At 37.1% G+C, this 23528-nt stretch overlaps 1 protein-coding gene, 4 non-coding genes and 1 pseudogene across 5 annotated transcripts; 1 reads left to right on the forward strand and 5 right to left on the reverse strand.

Moving 5' to 3' along the window:
• Positions 1-33: 33 nt before the first annotated feature.
• On the reverse strand, positions 34-5639 carry LOC6039428 (annotated as a pseudogene).
• On the forward strand, positions 2170-22742 carry LOC119769781 (WD and tetratricopeptide repeats protein 1-like). The gene is made up of 8 exons (XM_038263382.1): positions 2170-2320; positions 11438-12168; positions 17920-18165; positions 18227-18477; positions 18540-18828; positions 18891-19003; positions 21866-22179; positions 22237-22742. Exons 2-7 carry the CDS (start codon positions 11467-11469, stop codon positions 22167-22169), a joined length of 1905 nt encoding a protein of 634 aa, XP_038119310.1. The 5' UTR covers positions 2170-2320; positions 11438-11466; the 3' UTR covers positions 22170-22179; positions 22237-22742.
• On the reverse strand, positions 12197-12268 carry Trnad-guc. The gene has a single exon. It is a non-coding gene; the product is annotated as a tRNA-Asp (tRNA).
• Trnad-guc lies at positions 16555-16626 on the reverse strand. The gene has a single exon. It is a non-coding gene; the product is annotated as a tRNA-Asp (tRNA).
• Positions 17011-17082, reverse strand: Trnad-guc. Its single transcript has one exon. It is a non-coding gene; the product is annotated as a tRNA-Asp (tRNA).
• Trnag-gcc lies at positions 17803-17873 on the reverse strand. Its single transcript has one exon. It is a non-coding gene; the product is annotated as a tRNA-Gly (tRNA).
• Positions 22743-23528: the final 786 nt, after the last annotated feature.

Here is a 23528-nt window from a genome sequence, read left to right on the forward strand (position 1 = left end):
TGAGTAGTGTTTCTCAAAAAATAAAGATTTTTATTAAGAACTTGGAAAATAGTGTATTGTAAACTAGAATAAAAAGCCAGCGTCCGCCCGTTCTTTCCCCGAAATGCCACAATGAGCATCGACGTGGTTCCACTAGATCTCGATGCTCTTGTCAGCCAACTCCCGGTCCAACTCCTCAAAGTCGACCTGCTTCTTGACGGGCTTCTCCGTCGATAGCTTCCACGCGTTCCGCTTCTAGCCAGGCAGCCATTTGGTGATGGAATCGGTTAAAAACTTGTAATATGTGTTCACGGTCAGTCTTTTGATGCCATGCTGCTTGGCGAATCGAATCGCCAGCGCAGCCGCCTTAAACTCTCCGCAATTGTTGGTCGCTCGTCCACTGACCGCGTTCAGCGCGTGTCCCTTGCCAAAGTAAACCCCCAGCCCGGAACAGGCCACCGCCGTCCCATTGCCCTTGCAGGAACCATCCTCGTCCTGATGAACTTTTCCAGCTTCATCATCGGCTTCACGCCGCTGTCCAGCTTCTTCTCATTTTCCCTGCCCCCGATCCTGACCCCCGCAGCTCATCAAGTTCCCGATCAAGCCGCGTGGATCTCTTCGTAATTGTCATTTAGAACCATCAGAACCCGCACGGAATCCACCGGCGGAACCACGAATTGAACATAAGCCCCCGCCGACGACGAGTTACTTCCGCTGTCGGAAGCAGACCCAGAACCGCTTCCGCTGCCGTGCTCCCGATCAAACGCGTCCGCCTGCTGGCGGGTGGAAAACTTTTTAAATTTGGCCCCCGTAAATCCGGTCACTTGCCGTTGGCATTTGGGCCTGCAAAATAAAAGATTTTGTTTTTCAAAACAAACAAACCTTAGCAACAGCACTTGACATTTTTACAAACACAAGGTTTATCTATGTAGGTGGGATTGGTGAAAAGCAACTGGAGTAACTCGGAGGAACATTGAGAAACTCTCGTTACTCTGGGCAAAATTGAGGAACTCTTTTGCTCACTGAAATGCCCTTGCGGGCGACCGTTTTTTCCGAAAGGATCTTGATTGAAACGTCGGTCGTTTGCACACCTCCTCTATAATGACGCCGTACTCCAATCGGCAATCCGTCGGGGCTAAAATCGGTTCAGGAACCAGGTTGGCCACTTTGGTTGCCTCACATTTGTCAAACAGCTGCAAGCGCGAGAGATTTTGTTGGAATCGGCCGAAATCAACTTTTCATCCAGAACAACGATTACAAACGTTGAAAACAAACAAAATAGAAAATGACAGTAGGCGGAAAGCGATATTTTGACAGCGGCCAATGTGTCAGGACAAAGCGACTGCAGCGCCACAAACGGATTGCCACAACTAAAAAAACTGTAGCAATGATTTACACAAGGGAAGAATCGAGCCCAAACGTCTGTTGTCTGTGCTAAAATGAAGCTTAGTTTGCTGATATTATTGTTTACAGCGATAAAGCTTTTTTTTCTGAGTACAATGACCCGTGGTACGACCACAAAGAGTTCTGGAGTTTTTTTTTTAAAAAGGACCAATAAACCAAATTTCCAGTTTTTGCTTTTTGGGTGTTTTTGAAGCCGCCTTGAGTCAGGGGTATTGAAAAACACTCAAAAAGCAAAAACTGGAAATTTGGTTTATTGGTCCTTTTCAAAAAAACTCCACACAGTTTAAAATGAATTTTTAAATCAATGTTGAAAAATTAACCTCGCGGTCCTTCTTGACAGAAAAGCTCCTACTTGACAGCTTGTTCCAAGGAGACCAAACTCTTTTTGGTCGTACAAAGGGTCTTTGTACTCAGAAAAATAAGCTTTATCGCTGTAAACAATAATATCAGCCGAGATATTGTGAAAGCAGACAAAAATCAAAATATGAACGCAACCTGTCAAAGCTGTTGCGCCACATGCTGCTGTACACGCTAACGACAAACCACTACATTTTTGTTCAGCGCAACAGATTTTTTCGCGCAACAGAAGTGTTGCGCACTTCGGTTTGGTGGTGCGCGGATAATATCAGCAATCTAAGCTTCATTTTAGGACCCAATTGAACAGGAAATTATTGATAGTTTCCCACTGTGCGATCTGTGCAGTGCACTTTCATTTCCTACCCCTTGCCCCTACAAAGCAAAAGCAAAAACAAACCTGACAGTTGTGTGGGAAAAGAAAAAAAAGTTGTTTTTCTCTTGCACTTTTCTTTTCCAAATCGGCTGCAGCCGTCAGTAAAAATTTCCAACTAACTTTTTGTGCAATCCGAAGTTTTCCTCAAAGTACCCGTGAAAATAGTGAAAAATAGTGCAATTCGTGATTAATTCTGTGCACCACCAAGTAAGTGACAATCGGAGCATGAAATTTGATGAATTTGCGGTGTTTTTTCGGGGAGAAAACCCCGATTTCGTTTTGCAAATCAGTCACGTAAAAGTTGTGACGACCTTTTTTTGCTGCTGTCGTCTTGGCGAAATGGGTACTCGTCTCGTCATAATTTTATTATTTATTAATCGACAACATTGGCCGTCGTCACTATCACTGTTGGTGCAGCTGATAACAAACCCTCTTCTCAGCTGAGCTCGCGCCTTGAAACCAAAGGGAGATGATTGACGTCGGAACGATCCACACTATCGGAACCTGGCTGGGAACCAGCTGTTTTGGGTGGAATCGATTTTTTTCCCTTCGCCAATTGCTAGTAGCTTGTGCTGGAATGTTTCCGGTTGGGGGTGGTGTCTTTCAGTTGGTTGATTCCAAGTTATTTTCCAATCAAATTGGAAAATAAAGTTTTGTCTTCTCACAAATGATAATCTTTTCAATATTTAAAGAAATTATTTGGGCCGATGCAAATATTTTTCAAAGTTGTTGTCACATGGCTCTGGCCGGGGTCGAGGGGCCCACCCCAAATAATTTAAAAAAAAAAAATATAAATATTGAAATAACAAGCAACAGTTTGAACATTTGCATGGAAAAGTATTTTAAAATGCATTTAACACTAGTTCAATTATTTTGCAATCATGAGTTTTCAAAAAATGTGTGACAAAAACTTTTAAAAAAGTTTGTACCAAAAAAAAGACTCAAAACTGCTGAAATTTTCAATGATTTTTTTGACTTGGGAAAGTCAATGAGATCTGTATGAGGTAAGACCATTTTAAGTACATTTCCTTTTTGAAAGAAACCATTACAGGCCATTACGAACCATACGTCTCCTACAGAGTTGGGTTCTGAAAATAAGCCTAAATTTTAGATCTTATTGTTCACAACGATAAAGCTTATTTTTCTGAGTACAATGACCCTTTGAGCGACCGCAAAATATTTAAAATGGATTTTCAAATCAACATAACTTCGCGGCCCTCTTGGCGCGTTCCAGAGGCGACGCGTGGCCAAAATGTTTACTTGTTCAAACAATCTTTTGAGTAATTTTCAAGTTTTTTAGCTCAATCATATTTAAAAAAAACATCTTTTATACATAATAAAGAGAAATTAGATGATTATTGCAATATTGTTTTGAGAATTGTTGATCACATGATTTTTATTGAAATAGTAACTCTTTCAAATTACAGCAATTATCATTCTTCAAGAAGTGTAAAATTGAAATACTTTTTACATTGTAGTTTTCTATAATAAGCTTGTTTTGTAAATAAAAAAAACTAAATCAAAACTTGAGGCGTAATCCAACCACAAGTTTTTTCCTGGAGTTTTCTTTAGAATGACTTCTCTAATGTTCCATTGGATTAGATTAGAGCAAAAATTATTCATCATTCTCAATTCTCACTAAGCAAACATTCCGGATGTTGACCATTCTAATCCTGAAATCACGTGCTCTAGTTTCCTGACCAAAACAATTAGGCCATACAAATTGTATTTTACGTTTCTCTTCGAAATTACACTAAAAAAACCAGAGGGAAAAAGTTAATATCGATGAACATTATTTTTTCATTCAACAAAAACTCGTGCAATCGATTGAACGATTAACGTTTATTTTTTCATTGATTTTCAAAATGGGCTTTTTAAGCATATAACAAATTTTGAATTGATAGCCACAAATAAAAAATAATAGTATAAAAAATTTGTGATTTTTTTGTTATTTCACTGCATTTCATATCTCAATATAAATCTAAAAAAAACATCTATTTTAAAAAAATTCCCAAAAAATTTAAGCGATCAAAGCTCAAGAATTCAAACCAAGTGGACATTATTACGACAGCTTATTTAGGCTTTATTTTGATTTTTGTTTTTGGACTAACAACATGTAAAGGAAATTATTGTATGCTTGTTAGTTTAAAGATTTTGTTCTATTTTCTTCCAAATTATTTTGCATATCTGTCGATGAACTTGCTTGCTCACTTTTAACAGAGCTATTTTTTATTTACTTTATTTCAGTTAAAAACGCTTTTTGGAAGCAACAAGCCGTTCTAGGGTATTTTAACCATTAGTGGACCCCCTAGTAGAACCGACGCGCATTTGTTCAAAACAAAGAAATTTGAAGTCTTCTGAACAATTTTGACTATTTGTTTCATCAGTAATTTGTTTTTGAGCAGAAAAATAGCCATTTGAAAAAAAGTTTTTTTGCCTGTTATGGACCCCCTTTTCCTATAGTGGACCCGAGTCCATAATCCGATTGTGGAAACGGGTCCACTATAGGAAAACTGTTACAGTCATCCCACATATTCGGAACAACCACAAATTCGGAACACTTTTATGGTAATTTGTCAACAGCATGCCAAAAGTAGCTTTTCTGTCGAACTTCTATTTTTAGAACCTTCATTTGGACATTATCTTGCTTTCACTAGTAAAAGTAGTACTTTTTGAACAAAAAACTTCATTCCAAGACTATTTTGTCCAGAGCAGTAAAACACTGCCTCCAAATGGCCTGTTTCATAATTGTGGGATATTATTGTGCCTCCCACAATTGTGGAACACCTGAATTTAACCGATATTTTCACAAAAATGTTATCAAACCATGTATAAAACATCTCTTAGCTTGAATTTTAATGGTTTCAGTGTATGAAGTCATTCTAATCTAATCTAATCTAACACAAACGCAGCCAGTCCGATGAAAGCATGCTGGAAAGTCTTGTAATTAGATTACGCCCCAAGCACTTTTCTTGTCATTATTAATAATTGCAGTACATCCGAGAACACCCGAAAATGTATTGCAAAAATTAAAGCGGCCAGCCCTACTACGTTGTGTTTACCGCAGAGAGGATTCTGAGAACGGATCACATTTCACAGAATCTACAGGGGAGGAAGGATGCGTGGACATACCGTACCAAACGCTCCTGTTTACAGTTTCATTTGTGCTTTGTATGATGTGTTAAGTGTAAAATATAGTGTGGTTATATAGTCCAATAAATATAATAATGCAATATAATGATCATTTAATAACATCCCTTCACCTATATATAATAACCAATTTCAAGGGTCAAAGTAATTCTTCAAAATCTTCATATAAAAGTTAAAATTTGCAGATTCGATTTTCGATAAAGCATTCGAAAGAACGCAAAAAAAGCTTTCAAATGAAGGTAAAAGCGAATCATTAAGTGCAATTATCGATTTGCTATGATTTTTTGAATATTGGTCGATCTGGAAACCGTTCCGAATATGTGGGATGACTGTATTATTATACCAAATTTAACCGATCTTTGGTGTTTTGCTGCATGGTGGAGGTCTTATGATACATATAATGAATAAAAGATGGATTTTCCATAATAAACAAATATGTTTTGTTAACAAATTTTGCTTAAAACAACAAAGTTCCTAACAGACATTTAAAAACATTTTTTTCCAAAAAAGATCAAAGAAAACGTTTCAAAAACAACTGTAAACATTTAAACGATTAAAACAAGTAATTTTGATGCACATTTTCAATATTCATTACATAAATAGTTGACCGAAACAAAACAATAGATTTGTTTACGATTGCTGATAAAACTACGCATGTTTATTTTCAAAAAATATTTTGTTTTTGATTTGATTTGATTTATACTTATAAAATAATATTTCAAACTTTAATTATGATGCTTCAGTTAAGTAAAATTAACTATACTTTTTTATTAATTATGAATTGTTACGGCTTCAGCTTTTTTGATACTTTTAACATGAAAACATTTATACTCATAATTGAAAAAATATGCAATCAGGTTGATTACAACAAACATTTGTAATTTAATTTGTAATTTGTTGATTTATTGGGTACGATAACTTGTTAGTTAACACATTTGTTATATGTTTAAGAGAAACTTTTGCTTAAATACACAGTTTTCTTCATTTTTGAAGGTTAAATTAACAGGGGTCCACTTTTGGAAAAGTTAGGATTTTCGTTGTCCTATATTTGACCCCCATAATTTTTGCTTGAAAATGAGCAGCTCTTCGCTTTATTTCAGTATAGTTCCTTAAACTTACATTATTTCGACTTGCTGAAGTTAAATGATCAGTCAAAAAATGATTGGATAGTTAATTCAGTCATAAAATAGAAAAGCTGTTTTGCTGTGAAAATGCTAGTGGCCATCACTGATTTCAGATGTCGAACTCAAAACACTTATTTTGGCAAAAAGGACAATTCAATGTCAGTCAACATTGTTTTAAATGATGCTGAACATGCCAAATAAAAGATTTGCAGACAAAAACACGCTTGAAATTGGGATTTTATTGAATTTTTCATAAAAAAATACCCTTCAGAGGGTCCACTATAGGAAAGAGGTCCACTAATGGATAACGTACCCTACTATTTATAACAATTAAAAAAGTTTTACAAAAATATTTGAGCGAACACGCCAAATCGTCTTGGAATCATGGAACAGCCAAGCGCATTCGTACCAATGAGCTCTCAATGAAAATCTAACGTGCACTGAAAATTATCCCAAGCAGCCGCCAACCTTTCCGAATTTCTCCATGCACGAGTTCCCATACAACGCATCCAAAAATACACAGAAAGACCCCCCTATTTGTACACGCTGGACGGTATGAATGTGGTAGTTCAGGGTGTGCATGAAAGCTTTTGGACAGTCGACATAAAAGCGCGCCTCGGCAAAGAGAGAGAGAGAAAACTTTAGATTTTGCTCTCTCCCTGCTCACGTCTCGGCTCGCGCGCTTTTATGTCGACTGTCCAAAAGCTTGCATGCACACCCTGAACTACCACATTCATACCGTCCAGCGTGTACAAATAGGGGGGTCTTTCTGTGTATTTTTGGATGCGTTGTATGGGAACTCGTGCATGGAGAAATTCGGAAAGGTTGGCGGCTGCTTGGGAGAATTTTCATTGACGCTCTATGATATGAATGCGCTTGGGTGTTTCATGATTCCAAGAAGAGTTGGCGTGTTCGCTCAAATATTTCGATGAACATTTTTTTAATTCTTTTTCTTCAGAAAGAAATCAACATGATCACCTGTCCTATGAACAGGTTGAACAGGTGGACGCGACGCCTCTGGCTCGTTCCAAGGGGAACATAGTTGATCCATCAAAAAATGTTGTCTTGTTTTTTTTTTTGCATCAATGGGTTACATAGGGGAAATAAACCCATTTTAAGCCTAATAAGCGGTCTTGTTTGAATGATGCTGGATAATCTGGAGTGTTCCTTGAAATTCAGTAAAACCAAGTACACCAACGAGTAGAGCAACTTTTTGTGAACATTTCTGTTTATTTTCACTTTTAATAAAAATTATGCTATTCCTTTTACAAGCTTTAAAAAAATATTTCAAAAACGCATTCTAATCAGTCGTGTGCATTGGGCCACGCCCATTTTTCTATTTTCAGCTTAGTTCTTTTGACATAGGACTATGTCTCTACTTACTATATTGGGGGGCCAGTTCAGAAATTCGATCCAAAGCGTCACATTTAAGCGTTAAAAAAGGGGACATTTTGAACGCTTATATCTTTTTTCCCTGTGAATCAATACAGACGGTTGGACCACCAATCGAAAGAGGAAGACTTCAGCTATTGTTTAACTACATAGATAGTTTGACTAAACATAGTTAAAGCACTTAAAACATGCAATCAAAATGAGTTATTTTTCAGTACAAATCGGACAGATGACCAATCAGAGCGAGCGTATGCATTCGAGACCGCGCCCCTTTTGTGCCGTTCTCCGGCTCTGCCGCTATTTAAGCAGAAAATTTCGCAAAAGCAAGTCACTTTGGAACGAGCACTCGAACTGTGCACGTCGGGCAGGCGCGGAGCAGCAGCAGCAGCAGCGGCCAATAGAAGAAGAGGACCAGCAACCAGAAGGAAGAACCACCAGCAGCAGAAGGAGGAAATTCGAGCGAAGCGGACCGCGTTGAAGCCACTATGATGCGGCGGTTCTCATGAAAAATTTCGAATTGGTGGTGGAAAAAACCTGGAGTGGCCGGTACCCTCGAAGTAGGTTCCCCCGGGGCCTGGGGGAACTTTTACAGAACCATACGAGTTGTGGCAATATGGGTATCAAAACTCATGCTTTTTGATACTGAACATAATAATGGCCATTTCGACAGTAGTGGCCACAACCTGGAGTGGCCGGTGCCCTCAAAGAAGGTTCCCCCGGGGCTTGGGGGGACATTTACAGAAACATACGAGTTTTGGCAATATGGGTATCAAAATTCATGGTTTTTGATACTGAACATAATAATGGCCATTTCGACAGTAGTGGCCACAACCTGGAGTGGCCGGTGCCCTCAAAGAAGGTTCCCCCGGGGCTTGAGGGGACATTTACAGAAACATACGAGTTGTGGCAATATGGGTATCAAAATTCATGGTTTTTGATACTGAACATAATAATGGCCATTTCGACATTTCGACAGTAGTGGCCACAACCTGGAGTGGCCGGTTCCCTCAAAGAAGGTTCCCCCGGGACCTGGGGGGACATTTACAGAACCATACGAGTTGTGGCAATATGGGTATCAAAATTCATGGTTTTTGATACTGAACATAATAATGGCCATTTCGACAGTAGTGGCCACAACCTGGAGTGGCCGGTGCCCTCAAAGAAGGTTCCCTCGGGGCCTGGGGGGACATTTACAGAACCATACGAGTTGTGGCAATATGGGTATCAAAATTCATGATTTTTTGATACTGAACATGATAATGGCCATTTCGACAGTGGTGGCCACAACCTGGAGTGGCTGCTGCCCTCAAAGAAGGTTCCCCCGGGGCCTGGGAGGACATTTACAGAACGAGTTGTGGCAATATGGGTATCAAAATTCATGCTTTTTGATACTGAACATGAAAATTGACATTTCGACAGTAGTGGCCACAACCTGGAGTTGCCGGTGCCCTCATGGAAGGTTCACCTTGGAAGAACATTTATGACAATTTTGCCGACAAATCTATGAAACAAAATAAAATAATCTTATTCCAGATTTCACTAGCAATCCAACAACACATTCAAATTGTTTGGTCCTATGTCTTTCGGTTATGTCTCTGACATACCATCTTGAACTTTTTTTCTTCCAACGCTCGTTTGGGTCTGCTTCGTGTTGCCAAAATTGATGAAATTTTGAGCGAACACTCACGAAAAGTAGCATTTATAGAGAAAGTTTCCTGGCAACACCACAAGCGCTGCTGGTGGTGTTGGTAGCCACCCTTTGTTCTTTATTTGCCTTCGCTTCTCGCTCGGTTTTCTTCAGCCTTCGATTGGAATGGATGGTCCAGGGCCCCGGCGATGGCCTGATATGAGCTACCGAACAACATTGGCAAAATGGCGTCGTTTGTTTACAAACATGAGATTGTTTGTGGACGAACCGACAAATTTACTTTTTTTGTAAAATATTCTATATCCATGGTGCAATAACATTAAGTCTTACAAAACAGACAAAGTTTCGTTAAATTCTAGACCAAAATTTATTTTGTTATTATTTTTCAATTTAAACCTATTTTTTCGCGATTCTGATCAAGATTGCACATCAAATCATCGTGGCTTTAGTTAATCTTTAGTTTTCACATCGATTCACTGTAGATTCGTGTTTAAATTTTGAAATTTAGCATAAATTAAAATAAGTTGCAAAATTCCCAACTTTAGCCATGTGCAACAATTTCCACATCACCCATGCGGGAAACCAATAATGGGGTAATTCATGCGTTCCAAACTGTCAAAATTCCAAAACGTCATTGCCAATCTTCGGTTCGCTGTTTTTGTTCGTGTATGAAGTTTCGGGCCGAGACTCTGAGATGGTCAAAATTGAAACGTCAAAAGACTTAGCGCGTTTGTTTTTTTTATGGCGCTTGTTAATTATTTACATGTTTCGGGATTATTTTTCAAGTGAGTGACTAAGTAACGGTCAAAAGAACATGTTGCCGGTAGTTGGAAGCAATTTTATATCTTAAGCGCTTTGAAATCGTTAGCGCAAGTGAAAAGATATTGATGGCGACTTTCGTTAAGCATTTAACCTCTGATCTTGCGTGTGGATGTGTGTGCCACCAAAATGATGAGAAATGGTCTCGCAAAATAGAAATTATGATCAAAAGTGCATTAAATTTGATCCTTTTGGCCAGTAAGTGGTATACATTTGCGTGCTTACTCGAGGCGGTGCGTTGCTGGTAAGTTTACAGCCTAAATAGTATTTTTGGAGCTTTAATCGAGCATCAAACTCTCCATATGACGAAAATAGGTGTTTGATTAGAAAGGATATATTTCCCCTGCATGTAGAAAATCAAAAAAAATCATATTTCAGAAAACTCACTAAATTAAAACGAAAACGATGTTTTTTCAATGACTTCTGAGAGTTTCATGAAGATATTTCGTGACTGAACTGAGTAAGAGACGATTTAAAAGTTCACATTTTGCCATGCGTAAAGCGAACTATCCAACTTGAACGTTTTGCCTTCCTCAAGTTACTGAGGAAAGGCTATAAAATCACTCGAAAAATGAACTTCTCAATTAGACCGCCTAGACCCACCTTCATGTATACCTATCGATTCAGAATCAATGAGCAAATGTCTGTGTGTGTGGTGGGATTACAGACATTTGTTCAGAATTTAATTCTGCGTCGATAGGTATACGTGAAGGTATATCTGAGAGGTGTACTTAAGAAGTTCATTTTTCGAGTGATTTTATAGCCTTGCCTCAGTGAGGTGAGGAAGGCAAAAATGACCCAAATATATTTTTGCAATTCCGTCGTGAAACTATTTACTTTTCCTGTCATTCTTGTAAGACGAAACAGCCTAGTTTTCTGTACCAAAAATAACAGAATCGAATCGTTACCCTTTTCAAAACAAATGCTGAAAAGTTCTACTTTTCAGCACTGAGATGGATGCTGAAAAATTGAACTTTTCAGCACTTGTTAGGTGAACCTTGTTGAATAAATGTACGACTCGGGCTGAAAAAATCTTCTTTTTTGCAACTTGTTGCATAAACTACTATTACTAGACTGAAAAATCAAGTCCGTCATATAAAAATTGTCAAAAACCACCAAAAACCCATTTTTTCAGCATTTTTACTAAAATCGATCCGACTAAAGAATTGCATTAAAATTGCCTCCTTTCAGACCGCGAGGTGCACCGGAAGTCCCGCACGATGAAGCGCAAGCATCACTACACTTCCGCCACGAACGTGGCCCAGATCGTATCGGCGCGTAACAACGGCGGAAATGATCCGATCTTGTTCCAGAATCGGCTCAAGTCGGCCCGTCCCTTCATCGACATGATCGAGCTGGAAGCGGAACTGAAGGGCCACATGGGCTGCGTCAACTGTCTCGAGTGGAGCGAAGACGGCCGGATTCTAGCTTCGGCCTCGGACGATTTCCACGTGATGCTGTGGGATCCGTTCACGCATCGACAGCTGTACGATCTGGTCACGCCCCACGACGGGAACATTTTCTCCGTCAAGTTCATCCCGAAGCGAAACAACTCGATCCTGGTGACGGGCGCCGGCGACTGTCGGACGTTCGTGTTCGACGTGAACCGCGGGAACGACTTCCCCCTGCGGAAGTGCACCTGCCACGGCCAACGGGTCAAGCGGTTGGCGACCGTTGCGCGCCACTCGACGCTGTTCTGGTCGTCGGCCGAGGACGGGAAGGTGTTCCAGCACGATCTGCGGACGCCGCACACGTGCCGCGCCGACGACGCCATCGTGCTGATCAACCTGCGCAACCACATCAGCGACATCCCCGAGGTGAAGTGCATCGCGTTGAATCCGCACCGGCCGGAGCAGATCGCCATCGGGGCGAACGATTGCTACGCGCGGGTGTACGACCGCCGGATGCTGTCACTGATGAAGGTAGGTGGGATAGGCAAAAAGAAGATTCCTCCCCGACGGGGAATCGAACCCCGGTCTCCCGCGTGACAGGCGGGGATACTGACCTCTATACTATCGAGGATGTGGTGATTGTTGGGTGGCGCAGATTCGTTCGCAGCATTCGTGCGTTACGGCGCGTGTGATTATAATTAGGAGAGCAAATTCGGCGTTTGGATTTTTTTCTGTTGTTAGCGCATCGCACCTCACGCAGATAACACGGTATGAGCATGCGCGGAAAGATTAGACGGCTTGAGTTCGTTTGCTTTTAATTTTGACGACGGTGCGTTATTTTAAGGGGTTTGTTTTTGGCGAACAAAAATAAACTTCTCGTTTTACGATTTGATTTAATTTAGAGGAGATGCAGTCAGCTTTACACCAGGTTTACACCACGCTGCACATCAAAAGTCTGATAACAACCTCCCTTTTGACACCAGCCCAAAGATTCACTTTTTTTTTTGCAAAAATGTTCAAACCCTCCTTTCTCAAACTGCAACCGCAAGCCGTACAATGTCAAGCCAGGACTCATTTTTAAAAAAAAATGGATGTGGAATCGATTGACGTAGTCTATTCTTTAATTGAATTTTGTTAGCGGTGTATGTTGTGCAAATGAAAACTTGTTGCTTAATTTTCACAATGAGCGCATATTTTAATTTTAGTTTTGACTTAACCATTTTGCTCCTGAGAAATTTTTTGTTCATTTTGTTCATTGCTATATTTTTAGTTTAAGAGCTATCCAATTTTGATGGTTTGCCACTAAGATGCAGGCCAAGGATTGATACCTAAGAGCATGCAATGGCACTGACCTTGTTGCGTGCTCTTCGGTTGACGTCCACGTAAGGAACATCCTGGAAGGAGCGTAACTAACTACATCCGTGGTTCTGTTAGATCATCCGAATTATCTTGATCAGAACAGTATAGCTCTGGTTCCTTGCGAGTGTCCTATTACTTACCTCCACGTTGGCTTGGTTTTCATGATGACCTCGTAAACCTTTGACCACCGCGGTTCAGAGTCGAGACGGCTAAAAGAAAGGGGCGCAACAATGTAGGAAAGGGAAGTAATTTGTGATTGTAGACGGTATTGTTTTGATTCGCAGTATGTTGAGTCAACTGCTGTGGATGTACCTGAAACATAGCACAACGGGGTTTCTCTTCTCTTCATTCTCAGCTACCACCTATCTCCTATTTTTATTTTGCTCTTCTGATTCCCAATTCTTCACTGATTCTTCTATTTAATATCCAACATTTGATTTTAATTTTACTAACTTTTGATTCTCTTATCTCTCAAAGCTTTTCCACTCTTTTCTATCAATTGATACTGCTGTAACAAACTTTGTTGTTGTTTTTCCTTAAAAATATACTTTTCCTTAATGTACTAGTAATATCAAGTCTATTTATCATTCGCCTAATCTTTTTTGATTTTATTGCGAATTTATTTATTTGAATAATTCTTTATCTGTCCTATAAATTATCATTGCTATAATCTAAGCTTGTTTTGTATCTCTATTTATTAACTATTGTCTAATTTTACATCTAATACATCTAGCTTCTCATTTTTATTCTTCAAAATACGCTCATCATTCTCTTACTATTGATACTTGATTTTTATAAAATAAATTCTGTTTTACTGACTATTGTTTTCAATCTTTACCCATTTTTTCAAACAAGTGAGGTTTGAGCCCTCACTCAATGTATGGAATGGTTAAAGGATTAACACAAATATTACTATCAGAGGCGACTCGTGCCCGAATGTAGTACCTGTTCAATGTTATTTTTTTAAATTCTTTATTATAGAGTTTTTCAGCCGGAGGCTGGTTCAACTCTGTTGGATGATTTGACTTCGTGCTTGAAGTCGACCCGGTTACAATGTTGTTTTAATAAATATTGATTATAATAATAGATCGTAGTAAATTTTTGAATCTCAATGTTAAAAAATGTTTTTGAAGCTTTTTTCTTTCCAATGGCTTCTATTTTTATGTTATTATAATTTTCTGTTTATGCAAATAATTAATTACACTTATGATTAAGACTTTTTTATCTCGTTAAAATGTATTTTTAATACTCAATCATTAGCGTGGCGAATGTGGAAAAATAGAGCAATCGCTCTGCCATCCTTATCGAAATTCAAGGAAAGTTATTGAACATTGTACTAAAATTCAAAACTCTTCATCAGGATGTTCAGAAAAAATACCACATCCTTCACAAAGGAAAACTGTTTGTTGGGCTTTTTAAGGCCCAACTAATATTGAGCTAGCTTGGTTACTATTTAAAAATTCAATTGACATTTTACTTTATACTTTTTAGAACCAGGTCGTATCGCTTTTGATCCTTTGTCAAATTTTTAGGGAATTGAATTTACTCACTGTTATGTCCTCATGGTTTTGGAATTTAATTTCTGAATAAAAAGAAGAGCTTCTTCTGATGTTAAGAACAAAACTATATTGACATGAATCCGAAATAATGAAAATATTTGTTTTTAGCAGCAGTGAAAAAAAAGTTTTCAGAACAAATTCATGCTACAATATATGATAATAATATATTCAACTAGAGTGAACCGGACCAACAGTCTGAATAAACACAGTCGTTTTTGGAGCATTTAATGGCATCAAATCTTACACTTTTTAGGACTGCATCCGCTTTAAATACAATTGTCCTGAAAATAAAATAACGATCATGGTTGAATCTACTGTCATAATTCTTCTTATGTGTCCCGAGTCTGGAAAAAACACAGTACTTTTTTGTTTCAATTGTTTCAATTCAATCTATCAATCACACTATCTAAACTTAGCATTACATCACTTTCCAGTAGAGCAAGAATCCACTAGTTACCATCGAAGAGGTTCAACGCGCGCAGTTGAACATTCCAGTTTTAAAACAAGCCATCACCAGTCTGCGCAAAACAGCCTGATGCCTAAAAGTGCGCCAAATATAGAGCAATATCTGTGGTGCTCTCGCGCTCTCTCATTTATTCATGCTCTCAACGTGCTGTCAACGCGCTGGCTTGTTTACCTTTTGCAAGCAGCTCCTGCAGAGCTGAGCGAGCTAAGTCAGCTGGGGCCTGGGGGTGGCATTTCGCTCTCTCCCAAAAATGCTGTCAGTTCACGCTCTCAGATTGAACCAGATTTACCAACACATCGATAATGCCGCTGCGTATGAATAGGATGCTCTTTACATGTGTTGAATTTTTTCCGTATGGAGATTTTTTCCCCGACGTTCAGAGGGTCGGTTTGAACGCGACGAGCATTTGCGCGTGGCCCGTCAGGCTGGCTCGCTTTAGTATTGGTGGGTTGTAAAGAGAGGTAAAGAGTAAAGGGTGGCGGACCAATGCTTTTTTGGTGCATGCAGCGCTGCTGAACATAGGACGTCGATTTTGTTAACGTATATTCAAACAAAAATTGTAATTGTATGTTGCTGGTTGAAAAAGCACCGCGGTACTTAAATAAAAAAAAATATCCGCATGAAATCGGCTACCTGTTCAATGAACAGGTTGAACAGGTGGACGAGTCGCCTCTGATTACTATTGTATTTTTGGTAAACTTTTATAACATGCTTAGGACCAACAATTGTAACAAAACACCGCGACAAAAGAAATAGCAACAGATAAACAAACTCGACAATTGGGAAGATTTCAGGAGAAAACAATACACATTAAATAACAATAAGTTTTTGAATTCAAACTAAAAATAAAACAGTTTTTGCTTTAATGAAATTTGATAGGCACACTATAAATGGTTAGGCGCTTATACTTATACATGAAACCCTACGTAATGTACCACCCCCGGCCGAGTTAAAATGCGTAATCGGAAAAGAAGGTGTGCATGCCTGGCACGAACACTCAAAGCGTGTTCTAGCGTGCTGCTCGTACTGACTCAGAGCAAGAATGAGATGTAGGTGTAAGGGCAGTGCGTGTTCGTCGGGAACCTAGTGCATAAGATCGGTCAAGGCCCGTTCTTAAACTGAAAATTGCGAATTGCGAAGGTATACATGTTTGATTTCTTGTCGTTTGTTTTGCATTTAAAAAAAATCTCTCGAACTTTGAAAATGGTACAATGAGTTTATGAGGTACAAGCCTTACAAAGAATTCAAACGTTGAGCATGTTATTTTAGGTGTCACCTACTTTTAGTGATAAAAATTTAACAAAAAAAAATCGATTTTTTTCCGTGTACTTGTATCGGCAAACTAATGATGCAAAACTGCATTCATCCAAATTAAAAAAAATTGAAATCTAAAAAAAAGCGAAATCGTAGAGAATTCTCTAGAGCTTAAAAAAATAAAAATTTTCGACGTTGAAAAAATGCCTAAAAATTGCCAATAAAAGCTACGTTGTGGATGGCTCCTACTTTTCAAGTCAATTCAACGCAAAAATTATACTCCCCGACGGGGAATCGAACCCCGGTCTCCCGCGTGACAGGCGGGGATACTGACCTCTATACTATCGAGGATGTTGGACAAGGAAGGTTTTTTTTTAAAGATGGTAAATTTTAATTTAAAAAAATGTGTTTGATTATTTATTGGGTGATGGTAGATTTGATTCAAAAAAAAGTTAAAAACTCAGTTTTAATTAAAAAAGCGTAGTTCAGAGCTCATACTTAAGCTCTACAATGTAAAATAAGAGATCGCTCGTTCGATGTAATTTTTTTCAAGTAAAAAAATCGAGTCTGGACTGTTAGTAACACATAATTAACAGTGTGTTTCAAGATATTTAGCTAAAACAAATTTGATATTCATTGAAAAGTTTAAGTAGTTCTGGTAAATAAAACGATTTGTAAGTGGGTTGCAGCAGTGTATCGAATGTTTTTTATGGAAAGATATTTCAAAAAGAACTCCTCCCCGACGGGGAATCGAACCCCGGTCTCCCGCGTGACAGGCGGGGATACTGACCTCTATACTATCGAGGACTTGTATTTTTAGGTAATTTGCAGTACTCTCCAAATTTTCTGGCGTGTTTTTTTTTTAATATATATTTTTCATGTTCAGGATCATTAAAAAAATGTTAGCAAATTAAATGTCTAAACTTTATCTTAAAGCCGATTTGATTAGAACAAAAATTTATAAAGGAGACTACAGCATGTGATTCCATCGAACACCTATTGTTGGCATATCAGTACTTAAACGTTCAATTACAGCTTCTTAAAGGGGGTTTCAGAATAAAATCGAATTATAAAAAGCTCAGGGTAGCAAGTGACTAAACAAGCTCCTATCAAAATTTTTGCATTTTTTTTGAATAGTGCGAAACAACAAATAGGGACGTGGCGTTACATCGTGCTGCCACCTGGTTTTTTTAAGCGCAAGAGTGTAAAAGTGCTGAGTCATCGTCTAAAAATAGACGGCGTCCTATCTCGCCCAGCAAAATGAAGTCGATAAAGTAGTCGGTTTCGATGAGAAAAAGTGGAAAATGTGGTCTAAAAATAGCGACGCCATCTCCCTATTGGATGGGAATTGGAACCGAATCCGTTACCGAATCAGCAAGTGTAGGGCACTATTCTAAACAAAAAAAAAAATATTGATAGCGACGCAAAATTTATATCATTGAACGAAAAATCATGGCAATGATGCAAGTCTTCAACGACGTTAACAGATGATAATGTTCTTAATGATATTGTGGTAAAATATTTGAGTGCATCGGCCGGGAATCGAACCCGGGCCGCCCGCGTGGCAGGCGAGCATTCTACCACTGAACCACCGATGCTTCTTGTAATTAGTCGACTTTTGTTGAATCGGGTCCCTTTTCACAGCTCAACGCCACCGGCGAGACCGTGAAACCGAGCGAGCTCGACGGCGGGGACAACATTCCGCGGGACGGATGCGTCCAGTACTACTGTCCGGGCCACCTGAGCCGTTCGAAGGAACCGGTGTACTCTATTTTCCAGCAGAAAGCCATCACCTACCTGACGTTCAGCCCGGACGGGACGGAGCTGCTGGTGAACATGGGCTCGGAGCAGATCTACCGGTTCGATCTGAACCGGCCGCGGGAACCGATGGTGAGTCATGTGAGCGTGATGATTCCTAGGGGATGTTGATACGAGCGGTTGTTACTTGCAGTTTCTTCAGTTGCCCAAGTTTACGGAGCACCTCAACGGAACGAACGGGACGACGGTCAAGAACGGCGAAAAGGTCAAACAGAAGCTTCCAGCCGAGGTCGAGCAGATGAAGAAGGAGGGCAACGCTAACCTGGAGAAGGAGAAGTACCTCCAGGCGATCCAGCAGTACACGCTGGCCATCCGGAAGGCTCAGGAGAAGGACTGCTCAATACTGTACCTGAACCGGGCAACGGCCCTGATGAAGCGGAACTGGTGAGTTGTCCGTTTGCCCCGTCGCTCTTTCAAACGTCCTCCTAATCAAAAAATCCAACCAGGTACGGTGATGTGTACGCGGCGGTACGCGACTGTCATCGCGCCTTGCGGCTCGATCCACACTACGTCAAGGCCCAGTTCCGGCTGGCCCGGGCGCTGCTCAAGCTGGGTCAGCTGCGCGATGCGTCCGAATGTTTGGCCGAGCTGATCCGGCGGTTTCCCTCGTACGCGAAGAACCACGGCGTGCTGATGCTGGAGAAGGACATCGAGGCGGAGCTGGAGAAGCAGCGGCAGCGGGTGCGCGATCAGCCGCAGGACCAGGACGCGGATCAGTTCTCCGGGAATGAGATGGTGGGTTTGGGGAGAGGGGTCTTTGAAGAAACGGATTTGGACTGATTGTTTGGTTGTTTTAGGCTTGGAGAGCGGCTGCGCTGGATTACGAAGACTGTTACGTTGGGCATTGCAACACCAAGACCGATATTAAGGAGGCCAACTATTTTGGCGATTCGAATTATATTGTTGCCGGGTAAGTAAACAATTCTGGATTTTTTTTTAAAAAAAGGTCCAATAAACCAAATTTCCAGTTTTTGCTTTATGGGAGTTTTTAAAACCACCTTGAGTCAGGGGTACATAAATAATACATAAATCATACATAAAACATAAAACATAAAACATAAAACATAAAACATAAAACATAAAACATAAAACATAAAACATAAAACATAAAACATAAAACATAAAACATAAAACATAAAACATAAAACATAAAACATAAAACATAAAACATAAAACATAAAACATAAAACATAAAACATAAAACATAAAACATAAAACATAAAACATAAAACATAAAACATAAAACATAAAACATAAAACATTAAACATTAAACATTAAACATTAAACATTAAACATTAAACATTAAACATTAAACATTAAACATTAAACATTAAACATTAAACATAAAACATTAAACATTAAACATTAAACATTAAACATTAAACATTAAACATTAAACATTAAACAAAAAAATAAAAATATTAAAAATATCAAAAGAAATAATAAAACATGAAAAACATTAAAACATGAAAACATGAAAAATATGAAAAACATTAAAAATATTAAAAACGTTAAAAACACTAAATTGAAACAAAACATTAAACAAAAAAATACCAAAAGAAATCAATAACATGAAAAACATGAAAAACATGAAAACATAAAAAAGCATGAAAAACATGAAAAACATTAAAAACATTAAAACATTAAAAACATTAAAAACATTCAAAACATTAAAAACATTAAAAACATTAAAAACATTAAAAACATTAAAAACATTAAAAACTTTAAAAACATTAAAAACATTAAAAACATCAAAAACATTAAAAACATTAAAAACATCATAAACATTTAAAACATTTAAAACATTTAAAACATTTAAAACATTTAAAACATTTAAAACATTTAAAACATTTAAAACATTTAAAACATTTAAAACATTTAAAACATTGAAAACATTTAAAATATTTAAAACATTTAAAACATTGAAAACATTGAAAACATTTAAAACATTTAAAACATTTAAAACATTTAAAACATTTAAAACATTTAAAACATTTAAAACATTTAAAACATTTAAAACATTTAAAACATTTAAAACATTTAAAACATTTAAAACATTTAAAACATTTGAAACATTGAAAACATTGAAAACATTTAAAACATTTAAAACATTTAAAACATTTAAAACATTTAAAACATTTAAAACATTTAAAACATTTAAAACATTTAAAACATTTAAAACATTTAAAACATTTAAAACATTTAAAACATTTAAAACATTTAAAACATTTAAAACATTTAAAACATTTAAAACATTTAAAACATTGAAAACATTGAAAACATTGAAAACATTTAAAACATTTAAAACATTTAAAACATTTAAAACATTTAAAACATTTAAAACATTTAAAACATTTAAAACATTTAAAACATTTAAAACATTTAAAACATTTAAAACATTTAAAACATTTAAAACATTTAAAACATTTAAAACATTTAAAACATTTAAAACATTTAAAACATTTAAAACATTTAAAACATTTAAAACATTTGAAACATTGAAAACATTGAAAACATTTAAAACATTTAAAACATTTAAAACATTTAAAACATTTAAAACATTTAAAACATTTGAAACATTTAAAACATTTAAAACATTTAAAACATTTAAAACATTTAAAACATTTAAAACATTTAAAACATTTAAAACATTTAAAACATTTAAAACATTGAAAACTTCAAAACCATTAAAATCATTAAAGACATTAAAAACATTTAAAACATTTAAAACATTTAAAACATTTAAAACATTTAAAACATTAAAAACATTAAAAACATTAAAAACATTAAAAGCATGAAAAACATTAAAACATTAAAACATTAAAAGCATTAAAAATATTGAAAACATTAAAACATTAAAACATTAAAACATTAAAACATTAAAACATTAAAACATTAAAACATTAAAACATTAAAACATTAAAACATTAAAAGCATTAAAAACATTAAAACATTAAAACATTAAAACATTAAAACATTAAAACATTAAAACATTAAAACAATAAAACATTAAAACATTAAAACATGAAAACATGAAAACATTAAAACATTAAAACATTAAAACATCAAAACATTAAAACATTAAAACATTAAAACATTAAAACATTAAAACATTAAAACATTAAAACATTAAAACATTAAAACATTAAAACATTAAAACATTAAAACATTAAAACATTAAAACATTAAAACATTAAAACATTAAAACATTAAAACATTAAAACATTAAAACATTAAAACATTAAAACATTAAAACATTAAAACATTAAAAGATTAAAACATTAAAACATTAAAAGATTAAAACATTAAAACATTAAAACATTAAAAGATTAAAATATTAAAACATTAAAACATTAAAAATATTTTAAAAAAACATCAATTATAATGGAAATTTATTTTTACATTGTTTTTAATTTAATATTTATAAGCAAATTTGTAAAAGTTAAAAAATAATATTCAATTTTTAGTCTCTCGGTTGCAGTCAAGTTTTAGTGTGGGGCAAAAAAATACTTAATTTCGATTTGCTAGTCTAATTTCAAATTGAAACATCGATACAAGAAACTCGATTTTTATATAGATATAGTTATGATTATGACAATTTTTTCTGAGGTTTTTCATCGTTTTTTGATTTATGGCCCAAAAATTCAAAACTTTGTAAAAAGACTAGAGGAGACAAATGAAAAACAAAACTGGATGTTGAATGAGTCAGAAGTAAAACTTTGGAACCCAAATTTAACATTCTTCCTCCCTCCTCCCTCTAAAAAAACCTAGCTCCGACGACGGCAACTTCTTCATCTGGGAGCGGGACAGCGGCCTGATTGCGTCCATCTACCAGGCGGACGAACTGATCGTCAATTGCGTCCAGCCCCATCCGCACGTGTGCATGCTGGCCACCAGCGGCATCGACCACGAGGTGCGCCTCTGGTCGCCGCAGTCCAGCCAGGAGAACGCCCCGGCCAAACACCGGGTGGACAGTGCCGTGCTGGAGGAAACGGTCACCGCGAACCAGGGCCGCATGCAGCAGGACCCGTTCGACACGATAGCCCCGGACCAGAACATGTGCCGGACGAGTTAGTTCCGGAATGGTGAGAAAGTTTCTACTTTTCCTTTGTTAAAGCAAACTTATTTTATTTCCTTTCCAGTTTCAACCTATTTCATGTGATTGAGCGTAGTGTTAATAAATTATTCGCCTAGGGTAGGATTTTTATAGCTGGACTTCACCGCCCACCCCAACAAAATAAAAAAACAGCAACCGTTATTTGATGCAAGAAATTCACCGGATTATTACGTAAACCACCTCCTCCAGGACTAACACAACTAGCGGCGTTCGTTGCAGATACTGTTTACACACACTCGAGTTTCATTGTTACACACTCTCTCACACACACCAAGTCAAGACTCTTTTTAACTGGAAAAGACAAGAGTAACAGGATTAGATGTTTGGTTTCCTTATCGGGCTCAACCCCAGCAATATATAATATATATTCGATTATTTTTTTCTGTATTGGAAAACTATATTTTTTCGACGTGATTATGAAGTTGTTTTTTTCTGTTTATATTACCTTTACTTCATCGGTTCAATAATTGAGAAGAACGATTTTTGTTAGTTGCCGATGTCTACAATAAAATATTATTGTATAATGAGAAACGTAGTTGGTTTTATTTCTGAAAGTAAATGAAAGAAAAATCCCTATTTTAACAGGCTTCTTTTTTCAGCTCTTCATCCAAAAAAGATGTTGCTTAACTCTCTACTACCTATCAAGGCTTGAAACTAAATAGTTGCTGACATCGATTGCACGAAATTTGACAAAGCAAGACAGTCAGCATTCATCAATAGCCAGGGAAGAGACTTCCTGCTGAAGTTCTGGCTACACTCCTGCTTGAGAATCTTTACCTAAAATTTCAGCCTATTTGGTCCATCCAATCTAGAGATATCGTGGCACCCGTATATCAACTTGGTGTTTAGAGAAACACGTTCAGAGAGATAGACAAAATAGCATGGCCAAATGTTGAGCTTAAATCGTCCTTAAAGGCCAGTGTTGCGATCCTCACGCTCATTTTTCGCTCATTCGTGAGGAGAAGCGCTGCGCGAGCTAGCTCACGTTTGCTTCGATTTTTTCAGTTCGCGTTGGCCCCACGCTCGTGCTCACGCTCATTTTACGCTCACGGAGCGCTCACTTTGGAAGTAGGCGCGAATCGTTTTACGTTTTTGTGAAAGTTTTTGTTTTTCAATCCTAGTTAGATTTTTTGCTTTAGTCGCTGCATGTTTGTGGAAACATCACTTTAAAACATTCTTTTTTATATATTAATTGGAATAGCTTATTTTCATTGACTATGTTTTTGAATCGTAAATCGGATTCGCAAGGGTGAAATCATATTGGAGATCTACAGGCAGAGTTGAAAATATAAATATTTTCGAATTAATTGGCCTTGC

This window comes from Culex quinquefasciatus, chromosome 3 (assembly GCF_015732765.1).
Source record: "Culex quinquefasciatus strain JHB chromosome 3, VPISU_Cqui_1.0_pri_paternal, whole genome shotgun sequence".
Classification (NCBI taxonomy): domain Eukaryota; kingdom Metazoa; phylum Arthropoda; class Insecta; order Diptera; family Culicidae; genus Culex; species Culex quinquefasciatus.

Excerpts from the sequence above, each read along its gene's own strand:
- LOC119769781 (XM_038263382.1), top strand. The coding sequence starts at position 11,467 with ATGAAGCGCAAGCATCACTACACTTCCGCCACGAACGTGGCCCAGATC. Across the intron at positions 18,478-18,539 it reads GCCCTGATGAAGCGGAACTG|GTACGGTGATGTGTACGCGG; the intron begins GTGAGTTGTCCG and ends AAATCCAACCAG. Across the intron at positions 19,004-21,865 it reads TCGAATTATATTGTTGCCGG|CTCCGACGACGGCAACTTCT; the intron begins GTAAGTAAACAA and ends AAAAAAACCTAG.